The sequence below is a fragment of the Cyprinodon tularosa genome, unplaced genomic scaffold (assembly GCF_016077235.1).
Source record: "Cyprinodon tularosa strain WSP-4 unplaced genomic scaffold, ASM1607723v1 ctg657, whole genome shotgun sequence".
Taxonomy (NCBI): domain Eukaryota; kingdom Metazoa; phylum Chordata; class Actinopteri; order Cyprinodontiformes; family Cyprinodontidae; genus Cyprinodon; species Cyprinodon tularosa.
In genome coordinates this window covers 159,677-174,133 of record NW_024039404.1, presented here as the reverse complement: position 1 = coordinate 174,133, position 14,457 = coordinate 159,677, and the positions used below count along the sequence as shown (strand labels likewise).

Below are 14,457 nucleotides of genomic sequence, written 5' to 3'. Positions count from 1 at the left end.
TCAAACATTTTTGCAAATACCAACGAGAACAATGTGTGACTATTTAGAACATCTTTATTTCTATGAAGTGCCTGGCTTTATTGACTCTCACACATTTTACAGTGACACAGTACAGAGAATCCATGTGATGGCAAACACCCTCCCGTGAGGTCAACCCCAAGATAAGAGTCAGGAGATTAACAGATTTCCAAATCACAGACTCTTACGCTCTTTGAAAACTTTAACCACATCAAGATTTACAGCATGCAATGGCTCCAGATATTATGAACAAACTTGAATATCTACAGCTGATCAAGTCACATGGAATGTTTTTTTTTATTGTTTATTTCACTTGCAACCCCATGTAAACAATGATGTTTGCTTGTTAGATTCTCTGGTGGAAAAGGAGTTTTTGAGGGAACACTCAGCTTCCTGAACAGTGACACACTTGGACATTTCTCTGATTTTTCAACACAAAAACATCAAAATGAATAATCTCAAACATAAAACACAAACATTACTTTCATTGCTTGTATGAGAAAACAAACATGGCCAGAGATGCACAGAATAAATAACATGATGAGGGTCAAACTGCAGAGGGCTTCACTCAAATAGCAGGTCCTCGTCCGTCTCCTCCGTCAGCATGTTGGCGGGCTCAGCAATGGGTCCCAGGGCAGCCAGCCTGGCAGCGATCTCCAGCTCTGTCCTCTCCCGAAGCTGCTTCTTCTTCTCTTGGATTTTCTTCAGCCTGTCCGGAAAAAAAAAGAAATCATTACAGGAGGTGTATCTTAGAAACACTTAGTTGGAAAATTCCTTTAAAAGTTATTCACGTCTCTTGAACTTTGTAGATATTACTCCAATAGTCCAACTTTATTGGATTGTATGGACTTGGTTTTAATTAATGTTTATAAACAAACAAAAATTAGTGTGGCAGTATGACGTGGTCTTCACCTGTAGAACTCCTCTCTTTCTCGCTCATCTAGCTCTGTGACGATATAAGTCAGAGTGCGGTCAATTCTTGGAATGATCACTGCAGCGGTGAAGAAAAGAGAAAAAGGTCATTCAAACAAGAAATAATCTTTCAAAGAAGATAATTTACCGCAGTTCCTAAGTTGGAGTTTACCGTGCTCGATGGCGTTAACACGCCGGTTGGTAATCTTTATGGCTTCATCCAGAGTGACAAAAGATGTCTGCAAACACAAATGTGAGCATGTGACAACAGAAATATCTATCCAAGTCTTTTTTCCCCAAAATACTGCAGGGTTAGCTACCTGTAAAGATGCTAATTCTACAAGCAGCTCCACAGCTCTGGCATAGTTCCTCTTCAGCCTGGAGAGCTGCTCTCCTCCTCTGGCCAGACCAGTGAGTTCATAACCTGACGAAGACAAACAGGTAGGATCAATGCCCATTAGAAAGGTTGGTGATGCACCGGAAGAGAGTAACTGGGCTGAACTTACTGTCCCCGCCTTCTTGGTAGTGTTCAAAAACTGGAAGGGTCACACCTGGAATAATACATTCAGAATGCATGAGTGTGTCCCCAGCCTCCACATGGGTGATTTCAGTTAAACATTTCTGAAGCTAACCTGCTACATTGTCCTTTTTGGCTCGGACCTTAACCTGGGCTTTGTTGACGTTCTGGATGACAGTCGTGCTGCGAAAAAAAAGAGAAAATTGCTCGATGCATCAGCTCTTAACTGAGCGGCAACATCAGCCAGATCTGGTAGCGATTCTTACCTGAAATCTCCAGCAGTAAACTTGGCTTCAGCCAAAGAGAAAGCTGCCTCTCTCATCACCTCTCCCATCTTGGTTTTGGTCTAAAGAATCAGCCAAAGGGAGCACATTTTAGGGGTGTTGACAGCTAAAGCAAAGCCAAAAGAATGAATGGAATTAGTGATTTTACGGACTTCGATAATTTTGCGAAGGATCTGACGGAAACGCATTGAAAGGGCGTCAGATTTCTTCTTGAGCAGGCTACGGCCGGTCTGCGCTCCCTTCAGCCGAGCCTTCATAATGGTCTGAGCCCTGGAAGGACAAAGAAGGCACACACCCAGAGTTAATATGGACTATAGCTGCCTTTACGTCCATTTCCCTTAGTAATGGATTAGGTCCATATCTACAGAGAACAACAAACATGGACATCTGTATGTCCTTGCAGCAACTTTAATGACCATCCATCCAAGAATTAAGAAAAAACCTTTTCCATGGGTTTAAAATTTTATATTTTTCTTCCAACCTGAAAAGACTTTAAGGGAAGTTTGCCCTCATCAGAACTAACAGACCTGTGCTTAACAGGAGGGGAGCAAGTTTATTCCTAAAAGGACATGAAGTAGCACCAGCTGTTTCCATCTAGTCATGGTGTTACAGTGTCTTGCTGAAGTGCTTTACTTTTGAATTTTCCACATTTTGTCATATTACATTATTTTGAAAAAATTCTGGGACAGACAAGCATAAAACAGGGAAATGGAAAGAAAGGCATTAAAAACAATGAAGCGCTTTAAGCTTTGCTTCAGAGATCAACTAATACAGGTTTATTAAAACTGATGCCATTGCTAATTATTAACCAATCTCACTAATTCCCAATATGTGCTGCCAAATTTTGTGGGGACCATTCTGGAGGCCAATATTGTTTTTTCTTCCTTCATTAACAAGATAAAAACAGCAAAATGAATGCAAAAGCTACACGACTCTGAATTTAAACAAAAAAAGTTAGCCTGACCATACATTTGAGTATCTCAATTATGCCTACAGAAGCAGCTATATCATTAAAACCAAGGCAGACTGGTCAGGGATCAAACCCAGTAGAAGTTTAAGCAGGGTTGGATAATAAAACATTATTTTAAATTCTTCTATCATCTGAAAATAAACAGTGAATTACAAAACTGAATATAAATACCTTTCAATAGTAATTGATGACTCACTTTTAAACCTTTTATTGCTAAGCTTGTGAAGAAATTAAATCTTACATTGGGTTTATTCTTTCGTTATATATACAGGTGCTGGTCATAAAATTAGAATATCATGAAAAAGTAGATTGATTTCAGTAATTCCATTTAAAAAGTGAAACTTGTATATTATATTCATACATTACATACAAACTCATATATTTCAGATGTTTATTTTGTTTAATTTTGATGATTACAAATGACAACAAATGAAAATCTCAAATTCATCATATCAGAAAATTAGAATATTACTGAAGACCAATAAAAACAAAGGATTTATAGAAATGTTGGCCAACTGAAAAGTATGAACATGAAAAGTATGAGCATGTACAGCACTCAGTATTTAGTTGGGCCTCCTTTGGCCTGTATTACTGCAGCAATGCGGCGTGGCATGGAGTCGATCAGTCTGTGGCACTGCTCAGGTGTTATGATAGCCCAGGTTGCTCTAATAGTGGCTTTTAGCTCTTCTGAATTGTTGGGTCTGGTGTATTGCATCTTCTTCTTCACAATACCCCATAGATTTTCTATGGGGTTAAGGTCAGGAGAGTTTGCTCGCCAATTAAGAACAGGGATACCATGGTCCTTCAACCAGGTACTGGTAGCTTTGGCACTGTGTGCAGGTGCCAAGTCCTGTTGGAAAATGAAATCTGCATCTCCAAAAAGTTGGTCAGCTGCAGGAAGCATGAAGTGCTCTAAAACTTCCTGGTATGTGGCTGCGTTGACCCTGGACCTCAGAAAACACAATGGACCAACACCAGCAGATGACATGGCACCCCAAACCATCACTGACTGTGGAAACTTTACACTGGACTTCAAGCAACGTGGATGAAGTGCCTCTCTTCTTTTCCTCCAGACTCTGGGACCTTGATTTCCAAAGGAAATGCAAAATTTACTTTCATCAGAGAACATGACTTTGGACCACTCACCAGCAGTCCAGTCCTGTTTCTCTTTAGCCCAGGCAAGACGCTTCTGACGCTGTCTGTGGTTCAAGAGTGGCTTGACACAAGGAATGCGACAGCAGAAACCCATGTCTTTCATACGTCTGTGTGTGGTGGTTCTTGAAGCACTCACTCCAGCTGCAGTCCACTCTTTGTGAATCTCCCCCACATTTTTGAATGGGTTTTGTTTCACAATCCTCTCCAGGGTGCGGTTATCTCTCTTGCTTGTACACTTTTTTCGACCACATCTTTTCCTTCCCTTCGCCTCTCTATTAATGTGCTTGGACACTGAGCTCTGTGAACAGCCAGCCTCTTTAGCGATGACCTTTTGTGTCTTGCCCTCCTTGTGCAAGGTGTCGATGGTCGTCTTTCGGACAACTGTCAAGTCAGCAGTCTTCCCCATGATTGTGTAGCCTATAGAACTAGACTGAAAGACCATTTAAAGGCTTTTGCAGGTGGTTTGAGTTAATTAGCTGATTAGAGTGTGGCACCAGGGGCCATCAATTTTGAACCTTTTCACAATATTCAAATTTTCTGATATGATGAATTTGAGATTTTCATTTGTTGTCATTTGTAATCATCAAAATTAAACAAAATAAACATCTGAAATATATGAGTTTGTATGTAATGTATGAATATAATATACAAGTTTCACTTTTTAAATGGAATTACTGAAATCAATCTACTTTTTCATGATATTCTAATTTTATGACCAGCACCTGTATATAGATATATTTTTTAAGTGAAAAACCGCCTCGTCTCTTGCATTTTAAAAAAAAATCTATCTTAGATTATGGGGACTTTTTTTATATAAATGCTACCTCTTTTGAAAATATTGGACTTTTGTTTACCTGCCTTTGTTGAAGCTCATCACTGACCTGTACTCTCGGGTGGGATGGCCTTCCCTCTCCTTCCCTCTCTAAGCCTTGGCGGTGTCAAGGCTTAGATTACTGCCCTCTTACATTTGAACATTACTTACACAGAAGCATGGCCTCTTAAGCCCTGAGATCCAATGACCAACTGCTGCTCACTGTTTCTTTTGCCCACACAGAGCTAGAGAAGAAAGGATTTATCTGCGCAGCTCCTTATGCGTAGAATTTTCTACAAACTTTTTACCCTTAAATGCTTTTATTTTGAAACTTGAGACAGCCTGAATTATAGTTAGTTATAAACTTGCTATGCTTTCTTTATGTACCTGTCATTTTAATGTAATGTAAATGCAATTTTGTTCAATGTGTAACTTTGTTGCCTCTTGGCCAGGACTGACTTGGAAAAAGGGTTTTTATTTAAAAATGATTTTTCCATTTGAATAAAGGTTAAATAAAATAAAATAACTACATTGGTAAGCAGATTAATAACAAGTAATAAACAAATTAATAAGTTGAGCAGGAAGAGCATTAATCAGACGCAGACAAAAGGCCCTAGGTAACTATGAAGCTTGGTGCTCCGCAACTCAGGTATCTATCTATCTATCTATCTATCTATCTATCTATCTATCTATCTATCTAAAGACAATGTAAAGATTCTAATCTGAAAACATTAATAAAAAATATAAATTCTATGAAAATGAAAAAATGAAAGTCAGACATGGATTCTCATCTATGCTTCAAACAGAATGGCTTCAAAAAAAAAAAAAGGAATAAAAAGAAAACTCATAAAACAAGCCGGGAAGAAAACAATGGTAACCCCAGAAACGACTGAAAATAATGTGAGCATAGGCACATGTTAAATCAAGGCGTCCACTAATTAGCATCACAGGGGTCTGCAATCCTGTAATCAGTCAGAGAGCCTTTATATAGGGCTACAGGTAGTCGCTGCTAGCTGCGTTTCCATCAACTATCACAAAATAAATTTCATGGAAAAAAACTCCTTTTTTATTAAAGGAGGGTTTTTTTTTTAACAAAAAGATGAAGGAGAAGACCAGGAGTACTTGCAGGATGATGGTGGCCCACTAGAGCGGTGAATATATGGATTTATATGTCATACCATTACATCCTTCGCCACCATGTTTTTTTTCAGAGTAATGTCTTGAACAAATGCATTAGTTTGCAATTTTAATCCTATTTGTTATTTCCTGGAAATATCACCATTTTGAATCTTTGCATTTCAAAACTAGCAGAATATTGGCTTTGCCAACATTTGTATGGAAACGCAGCTACTGTGCTGTTTGATGGCATGGTGTGTACTACACTAAACATGGATCAGAGGAAATTAAGGAAAGAAAACCAGACAAATATGTTAAACATGATGTCTATAGGGCCATCTTTAAGCAGCTTGATGATCCTGTGACTACAGTTGAACATATTATTCAGAAATGTAAGATCCATAGGACACTTCTTAACCTCCCTGGACACGGCTACAGGAGGAACAAATACAATGATGGATAATATAAATGCTAACAAAAGAACCCTGAAAAACGTCTAAAGATTATCAGGTTCAGATGGCACCATCCATTGTTGTTTGAGCCAAAATGGACTGTTTTTCAGTGTAGAACTGTTTCTCTGACTGTGACTAAAGGCTGATTTATACTCAGAAACCAGGTTGTCTACGTGTGTGTCGCAGTTAACAGAGATATGCCCCTTCCACAGACACTCTGGTGAACCTCTCCAAAATTGTAGGTGATTGCAGACAGTGACAGGAGGCCTCTGATTGGTCAAATGTACATCCGCTCTACACTATCCATATTTCCCTTTTCAGTACCTTACCGGCTTGTTTTGTTTACTTGACCCCCATTGTGGAAAACGACTCGTAAAGATGGACCAGCTAGAAGATCAAGGTGCGCGAGAACGCTGGGACCCTTTTTCCACCTGGATCCCTACTCTTTTTCGCCACCATGTCCCTCCATTGTTGCACAGACTTGCCCTCACTTCCTCGCCGCTTTCGCCATATCCAGACCCACAGCTAGTTTGAGATTGTCCCTCTTGCATTGTGGCGTGGAATAACATAGGGCAAACCACGCTTCAATATTGGGAATAAATCAAGAATATCTGCGACAAGCTCACTGCGACACACTGCTGCGGGAGTATAACCAGTCCTTAACTGTATGTGCTCTCTTTCATCCTCTGACATGGGAGCTGGCTTGGAGCTTGTCTGCCAGGCTGTGTGTTTCCTGGACAGGGCCGCCTTTAGAGCTGGCTTTTGTATCTCTGCTTCTTTCTCCTTGAACCCCAGTGAGACTCGGCAGATGGCAGCTCAGGCTGAGCCTGCTTCTGCTGGAGGTTTCTTCCTGTTAAAAGGGAGTTTTTCCTCTCTACCGTCGCTACAAGCATGCTTGGTGTGTGGGATTGCCTTCGATTCAATGAGTCGATGCAATCAACTGGTTTTCCTTAGATAGAAAAGTTTGAATTAATTTGATTGTATGATCTGATTTAATTGTCAATATGTATTGTGAATCGGTGCTATTTAAATGAACTTAATTGTTTTCATCAGCAAGAGGGAAGCTGGTCAAAAGTAATGGAAAGATGGATAGAAACTAAAATATTTTTTAAAAGTGAAAAACAATTACCAGACTAAGGCAGAGGTTTAGCTTCTAAGGAAAAAAAAATGATGCACCAATTTGTGTTGCCCCAAAACTTAAAATTTAAATACAATATATTGCTATCTGTGGCTGTAAGGTGACAATGCAGTCCAGATACCCTTCGTCTTGGAGATATACCTCACACTTAAATGCGATGTTAGAAACATCACATGATTCCAGAAAGGATCCTTCCTCTTTCATAAATATCTGGCACCATGACCCAGTGACTAAGTCACGATGCAAAACAAAATGTCCCCCCGTTTAGGATAGACATGCAAATAAACATCAATATCGAAATTGGGAAGCAAAAACAAATTCAAGCTGAAGAAGAAAAAAAACGAGTATCTTACATTCTGGAGGGGAATACGTCAATCCTTTCCTTTCCAGACATTTTGTCGTCTTTAAGTCGACTACAGCTATCTTCTTTTTACGTTCTCTCTCTAAACTCGATCCCGTCAAATCAGTTCTAGTTCCTATTTACAGATTATGATTAAAGATGCTTTCATTTAGAAGAAACGGCACAGATAAAGCTAATGGCCGTGATCTTGTCCTCGTCCGTGATGATCAGCTGGCCTGTAGTCATGTGACCTAGACAGAACTCGCTCTGCGCATGCGCAGACCGTTGGGCCCGATTAATTCTTTCCGGGTCGAACAATCTTAGCACACCAATAAACGTGAGATAGCGGGACGGGTTTTGTTTCTTGATAACTCAATAAAGAATCGTTAGAGATACATTTAAACACGCCTAGTGAAGAAATTCCCTGTCTATCGTCGTGTAACCACATGACACAGGTAAGTTTTAATCAAATGATGAGATGTTCCGGGCAGTTAGGAGGAGACTGGTGATGCTAGCAGCTAGCTTAGAAGGAGGCGCGTGTGATTGGGGAACCGGGTTGTTAGCCTCGAAGCTAACATTTTATTAGCTATTTTATTTTATTAGCTATTTTGTTAAAACAAACATTCTTCTTCTCGCACCTCTTTTACTACAACTTCTGACTTATTTTAACCCGCTCGTTAATTGATATGAACGTTTCAACCCTGCATTGTCTCAATATTTGTTTATGTCAGAGTTCGACATAGTTTTAAAAGAAAAGCAGATTTGCTAGCGTTGCGTCATCCCATTCAAACGTAAAAGTATTTATAAAAAAATATTGAAACACATGCATAAAATCAGGACTAATTGCAACTTTTACGATTTATTTATTTGTTTATACTACCACACGACTGTTAGATGTTTGCGTTTGTGTCTACTTTAGATTGCAGTTACAAGTCTGTCTTCTGCACCTGATGAGGCATGCCACAAATAATGCTTAACATATGTACCAAGTTATTTTATTTTTTTACGGGGTGGATACTCCTGTTTTAGGGACGAAATAAATGTTTGATAGTAAAGAAAGCAAATTGTGTATGTGGGTTTTGCTGTAAACGCCAGTTATAAATATTAAGTATTAAAAAAAAAACTCTGAAAGAAAAATGTTTATTTATTTATTATGTTTTAAGCAATAGTTGATTGCAAAAACAAAAGCAAAATCAGTCGTCATTAGGAAATGCCAACTCGTTAATAATATGTCCAGTAGTAATAACAATTAAAATTGATTTATTGACTTTATTGATCTCAAAGTGGAGAAATTTACACGTTACATCAGCTCAAATAGTTAAAGAAGAAGAATGTGTCAAAGGAAGAAAATGTTGCATGGGATATATACAGCTAATACAGTTAATCCACATATGGGTGCACTGGGTGTCTAATATAGAGAAACAGTTAGTGCACAGGGTATCAAATAGTAATTGCACATTATACATTGCACAAGGTATTGCCTTTGTAGAGTCTGGTTGCAGCAGGGATGAATGACCTGCGGTAGCACTCCTTTTTACAAACTGGGTGTAAACATTCAAACAGAGGAGTGGTGGCCTAGTGTTTAGGGCATAGAGCTTGGAATCCTGATGTTGTTAGTTCGAATCCCACTCTGGATTGCTCCCTGGTCGCCCCACGATGGCAGCCCACTGCTCCCCAAGGGGAAAGGTTAAATGCAGAGGTAAATTTCTCCAAAGTGAGATCAATAACGTTCAATAATTATTATTATTAATTATTACATATAATAGTAAAATAAAGAAAGTTTACTAACTAAATGGGTAGATAAGTCCACGGGTACTGCCAAGACCATTCAGCCAATGGTCTTTTGTCAGTATGCTGAAGTCACACAAGTGTGATCATCACTTAAAGCAAATTTTTAGTTAAAAGATTTGAAGGTGCATTTTTAAGACATTTGGGTTCCTCGAAAACCTTTATGCAAAGATTAGGAGTGATCCAAATGAGTTGTTGGTAAATCAAAACCCTTTGATGAAAAGCTTGTCACAAACACTGAGCTAAGATCCAACATTTTAAAGAACAATCAAATATCACAAGTTTTGTCCAAATTACTGATATGAATAACCTGTTGAAACAATTTAAGATCCCAGTATTTCTATGTAATTTCCCTGCTAGCTGTTTGCAGTATTAGATTTTAAAGCTAACAATGTAGTGGCAGACAACAAAAGACCTTTAAGAATGGCCTTAAGCAAAAGAATTTATCATTGAGGATGTAGCCTCAGCTAAACCTCAGGTACTTCTCTAAATCGACATTAAAACCTATTTTACAGCTGCAGTGCTTGATATCATCAACGTCAATATCTTTTCTCTCTCTCCAGATAAGTTTTATTAACAATTTGTCTTTTCCAAAATTTTTTTTGTGTTCATCTCCGATAAGAAGCATTGGTGCCTTTTCACTCGATAAACTTCTATTTCAAAGAGTTGAATTCCCATCACTTTGAAAGCTTGAACAAACAAATTAATGATGGAGCTTTTGATTTTAATATCAATACGAGTGCTGTAGGTTTTCATTGTTCCATTCAGTCCTTCCATCCAAGATAAATCTTTATTATTTTCCTGTTAAAAAACAAAGATCTTTTGAAGAGAACCTGTTGGTCGTTACTATTTCCATCATTTGTTTCCTTGCAGCGATGCCGGGACTCAGCTGTAGGTTTTACCAGCACCGGTTCCCAGAGGTGGACGATGTGGTGATGGTGAACGTGAGGTCTATCGCAGAAATGGGGGCCTACGTAAGCCTCCTGGAGTACAACAACATCGAGGGGATGATCCTCCTGAGCGAGTTGTCTCGCCGACGTATCCGCTCCATCAACAAGCTCATCCGAATCGGCCGCAACGAATGCGTGGTCGTCATCCGAGTCGATAAAGAGAAAGGTGGGCACTGAGGAATGAAGTTTAGAGCATTGTATTTCTAGAAGTAATTGATTTACTGCAAACAAGTGATGCAACCACTACTCTTTAATAATATATCAGTAGTGACCTACTGATCCATGAAAGGGAGGTTAATATACACAAGCCTTTTCGGTTGCTTTTAAAGTTTGGAACGTGGAACCCCAAACCAGGTTCTCCACATACCACCCCATCTTTCACACAGACTTTTGCAAGATAAATGTTTATGTAAATTAATTAATCATTTTGATTATGTTTCTGTGACATTTTATTTACATTTTATCAGACTTTTTCTATTGAAACAGCTTGTACTGCATTTCACTCTCTTTATTCCTCCAGGATACATTGATTTATCAAAAAGAAGAGTTTCACCAGAGGAGGCCATCAAGTGTGAAGACAAGTTTACTAAATCTAAAACTGTAAGTTCTATAACCTGTCGGGTTTTTTTTTTTCCTCTTCAATGATTAAAGCATAACATAGAGTAAAAGTTAGTGGAGATATGTTGATGTGCTGACTGAGTGTTGTGCCTGCAGGTGTACAGTATCCTGCGACACGTGGCAGAGGTGTTAGAGTACACGAAGGACGAGCAGCTAGAAAGCCTGTACCAGCGCACCGCCTGGGTCTTTGATGAGAAATACAAGCGGCCGGGATACGGAGCCTACGACGTCTTCAAACAGGCTGTGTCGTAAGTTCACCAGGAATTAAGTCGATCAGCTCCTAATGTCAGTTTTTTACAGCAAACACTCCATTTTAAACAGAGACCCCGCCATTCTGGACGGCCTAGATTTAACAGAAGAGGAGAGGAACGTGCTGATTGATAACATCAACAGGCGGCTAACGCCACAGGCGGTCAAAATCAGAGCAGGTTTGTTCTGAGGTGCTTGGATGAGTCTCCTAAAGTTAGGATGTTCCAATGATGGGTAGTTTCCCTCTTTGTCTTGCAGACATTGAAGTTGCATGCTATGGGTATGAGGGCATCGATGCCGTTAAGGAAGCTCTGAGAGCAGGACTCGGCTGCTCCACAGAGGTCATGCCCATCAAGGTGATGCCTCATGTCAACAAACCTCCACCTGTGATGTGGTTGTTTGAATGCTGCCACTGTGGTTAAATATTGTGGCTTTGTTTATTTTAGATCAACCTAATCGCTCCCCCTCGCTACGTGATGACCACAACCACCCTGGAGCGGACAGAGGGTCTGTCTGTCCTCAATCAGGCCATGGCTGCTATCAAGGAGAAGATAGAGGAGAAGAGAGGCGTCTTCAATATCCAGATGGAGGTGAAGGATTTATTTGCCTTTAGAACCAAATTTTAACTTCAGTATACGGTATGTTACAGTATTTATAAAAGCAACTTGGCGTTCCAAAAATTTTTACCAAAAAGGCTAAATAGTTGAAGTTATAAATTGCTGTTTTTTTAACCAATGTAAAGCAAATGATTTTTTCCATCGAGGTTAATACTAAATTAGTTCCCTCAAAGTCAGATTCAGGTGTGCTTTCCGTTTTCAACATCCTTACATGTTGCCATCATAGCTGTAAGTTTAAATAGGGCTGAAACAATCGATTAATCGATTATTGAAATTATGTCCAGATGCCTTTAGCTGACAGAGCGATCCACTTAGAGCAGTAATTATATCAAAATTGTAAAAAAAAAAAAATTATGTTTTGCATTTAAGATCAAAAACTTTTTAGTCTGTCATTATGCTTTATCTAGAACTCAAGAGGAACATTTTTTGTTCTACTTGTTTTAATTTCATAAAATATCTTCTTGAAGGAACCTTTGACTATCAGATTAATCAATTAATTGGAAAATTATTTACATATAAATCGATATGCAAAATAATCTTCCGTTGCCGCCCTAGTTTGCATGTCTATATCTCTGAACATCTTAAGACTCACTGTATTTCATATATTTTTTTTCCATTGTGTTTTTCCAATGTAGCTTAACTTGAGTTGCATCTAACGATTATTTTGCAATCGGCTAATCTATTGATTATTTTTTCGGACCTGACCCCAGCAGAGGGCCATGAGCTGCCGTCCTCAGTCGGAGGTAGGGGGCCGGTAAGGCAGGCGTGGGGAAGCACGGGGCCATTGGTGTCCAGGCTACCTTCACGGGGTGGGGTTCGGTTGCTCTGTCCCCTGCTGGCTCCCTGCCCCCGTCCGCCGGGTTTCCCGGAGCTGACGACTCGGTTCAATTACCGGGTGTGTTTCGACTACATGCTGCACTGTATTCGACCAAAATTCCGGACGATTTTGAAATTCCCTCGTACATTTTTTTTTTTTTTTTAAGGTATGAAAAGTAGTACGTGAACAATTTGATGTTTCAGTGAGTGATTGCTTGTTGCTATGTCTTTGCTCAGCAGCTTCGCTCGTTGTAAACCAACCAATCAGAGCGCAGCTAATCTAAATTATTCATGAGCATACCATAAAAAGAACAACCTGTCGTTTCATTCTAGGGCTTTTAACCAGGCTTGCATTAGGGCTCATAGAACAGCGAATATGCCATTTTGAGCCCAACCAATGTTACACACCCTATACAGAGTCCTTAAGGACCAGCACCAAATACCCTATAGAATCATTCTGGCCCCTTTAATCTGAACGCTATGGGCTGCTCTTTCTTCCCTTAAATAAATAAAACTCCTTTCCATTTTAGAAATTGTTTTTTTTGTGCGCCTGTATGTATGAAATTCACTCAAGCCCTGTTTGGGAAAAAAAAATGCCTACATTTAAAAAAAGACTGCTGGGAGAAAACCATTAACTCTTACGAGTATGCATTACATTGGCGCATTTCTAACATGTAGCTCTGCATTGCAGATAAGCTGTTAAATTTTATGTTTGCACTGAAGACAAATTAAACTTATAATATAAGTATAAAAATCTCACATGTGGGTTTGAAGAACAGTGGAATATGCTAGTTGTAATATTAGCTGCTAACAAGTAATTTGTGATTTCAATTTTGTTGAAATAAACCAAAATCACATGCGTGCACGCAAATGAAAGTCTGAATTGTCCCCTGGCAGCCCAAGGTGGTGACAGACACCGATGAGACCGAGCTGGCCCGGCAGCTGGAGAGGTTAGAAAGGGAGAACGCCGAGGTAGACGGGGATGACGACGCTGAAGAGATGGAGGCCAAAACTGAGGACTGAAGAATAAAAGAAGACGTGGACGAGCCTGGGTAGAGTCAGTTTAACTTGCAGGATGCAAGCAGTTATTTTATTGATTGGTAAAAGGATCTCCTTAACCCTACATGAACCCACAGGTGGCTAAAGAGGTTTCACACCAGTAGTATCTGAATAAACAATAGCTGCTCAAACAGTGGCCTTTACTTACCTTCTGCTTCAGCATCCATGTTTCTTCAACTGGTGACTGATTTAAGACGCTCATCTATCTACATCCAACCACAAGGTTTTCTTCTAGCTCCAGTATTTTACAAGCAAGACCTACTCCATGTGTAGCTCACGTAAAAATCAATAAAGTTCTGGAAATTTTCATTTCTCTGTGTCTTGTTTAAAGATTTTAGCAGACCAAAGATTAGCCGTAAAGAATCATTTGAAATATATACTTTACATTTTGAATTGCTAATTAAAACCTGCAGCATTAAAGGCTTTTAAACATTAATTATGAATCTTTATACTGCAATCTGATGGTAACTTGGTTAAGAGGAAAAAAGCTTCACACTTTTAAAAAAAATGCTTTAATCAAATGTTCACCATTACAAAAAAAACATTTTCACAACCCCAGAAAGACAACTTTCCTGTTCATAGTTCCATTTCATTTTTTTTTCCTTTCAAGGATGTTGCCACCCATAAATCTGTTCTGCAGTTGGTTT

General features: G+C 39.2%; 2 protein-coding genes across 2 annotated transcripts; one reads left to right on the top strand and one right to left on the bottom strand.

Annotated features, from left to right (window-relative positions):
• Positions 1 to 36: 36 nt before the first annotated feature.
• Positions 37 to 7,971, bottom strand: atp6v1d (ATPase H+ transporting V1 subunit D). Its single transcript, XM_038309108.1, has 9 exons — positions 7,727 to 7,971; positions 1,884 to 2,001; positions 1,714 to 1,793; positions 1,563 to 1,630; positions 1,437 to 1,481; positions 1,251 to 1,354; positions 1,103 to 1,169; positions 931 to 1,009; positions 37 to 727 (listed from the first exon to the last, which is right to left on the bottom strand). The coding sequence occupies exons 1-9, from the start codon at positions 7,765 to 7,767 to the stop codon at positions 583 to 585; spliced, it is 747 nt and encodes a 248-aa protein (XP_038165036.1). The 5' UTR covers positions 7,768 to 7,971; the 3' UTR covers positions 37 to 582.
• Positions 7,972 to 7,998: 27 nt separating this feature from the next.
• Positions 7,999 to 14,119, top strand: eif2s1b (eukaryotic translation initiation factor 2, subunit 1 alpha b). Its single transcript, XM_038309107.1, has 8 exons — positions 7,999 to 8,168; positions 10,375 to 10,617; positions 10,972 to 11,051; positions 11,166 to 11,317; positions 11,391 to 11,497; positions 11,577 to 11,674; positions 11,765 to 11,908; positions 13,649 to 14,119. The coding sequence occupies exons 2-8, from the start codon at positions 10,377 to 10,379 to the stop codon at positions 13,772 to 13,774; spliced, it is 948 nt and encodes a 315-aa protein (XP_038165035.1). The 5' UTR covers positions 7,999 to 8,168; positions 10,375 to 10,376; the 3' UTR covers positions 13,775 to 14,119.
• Positions 14,120 to 14,457: the final 338 nt, after the last annotated feature.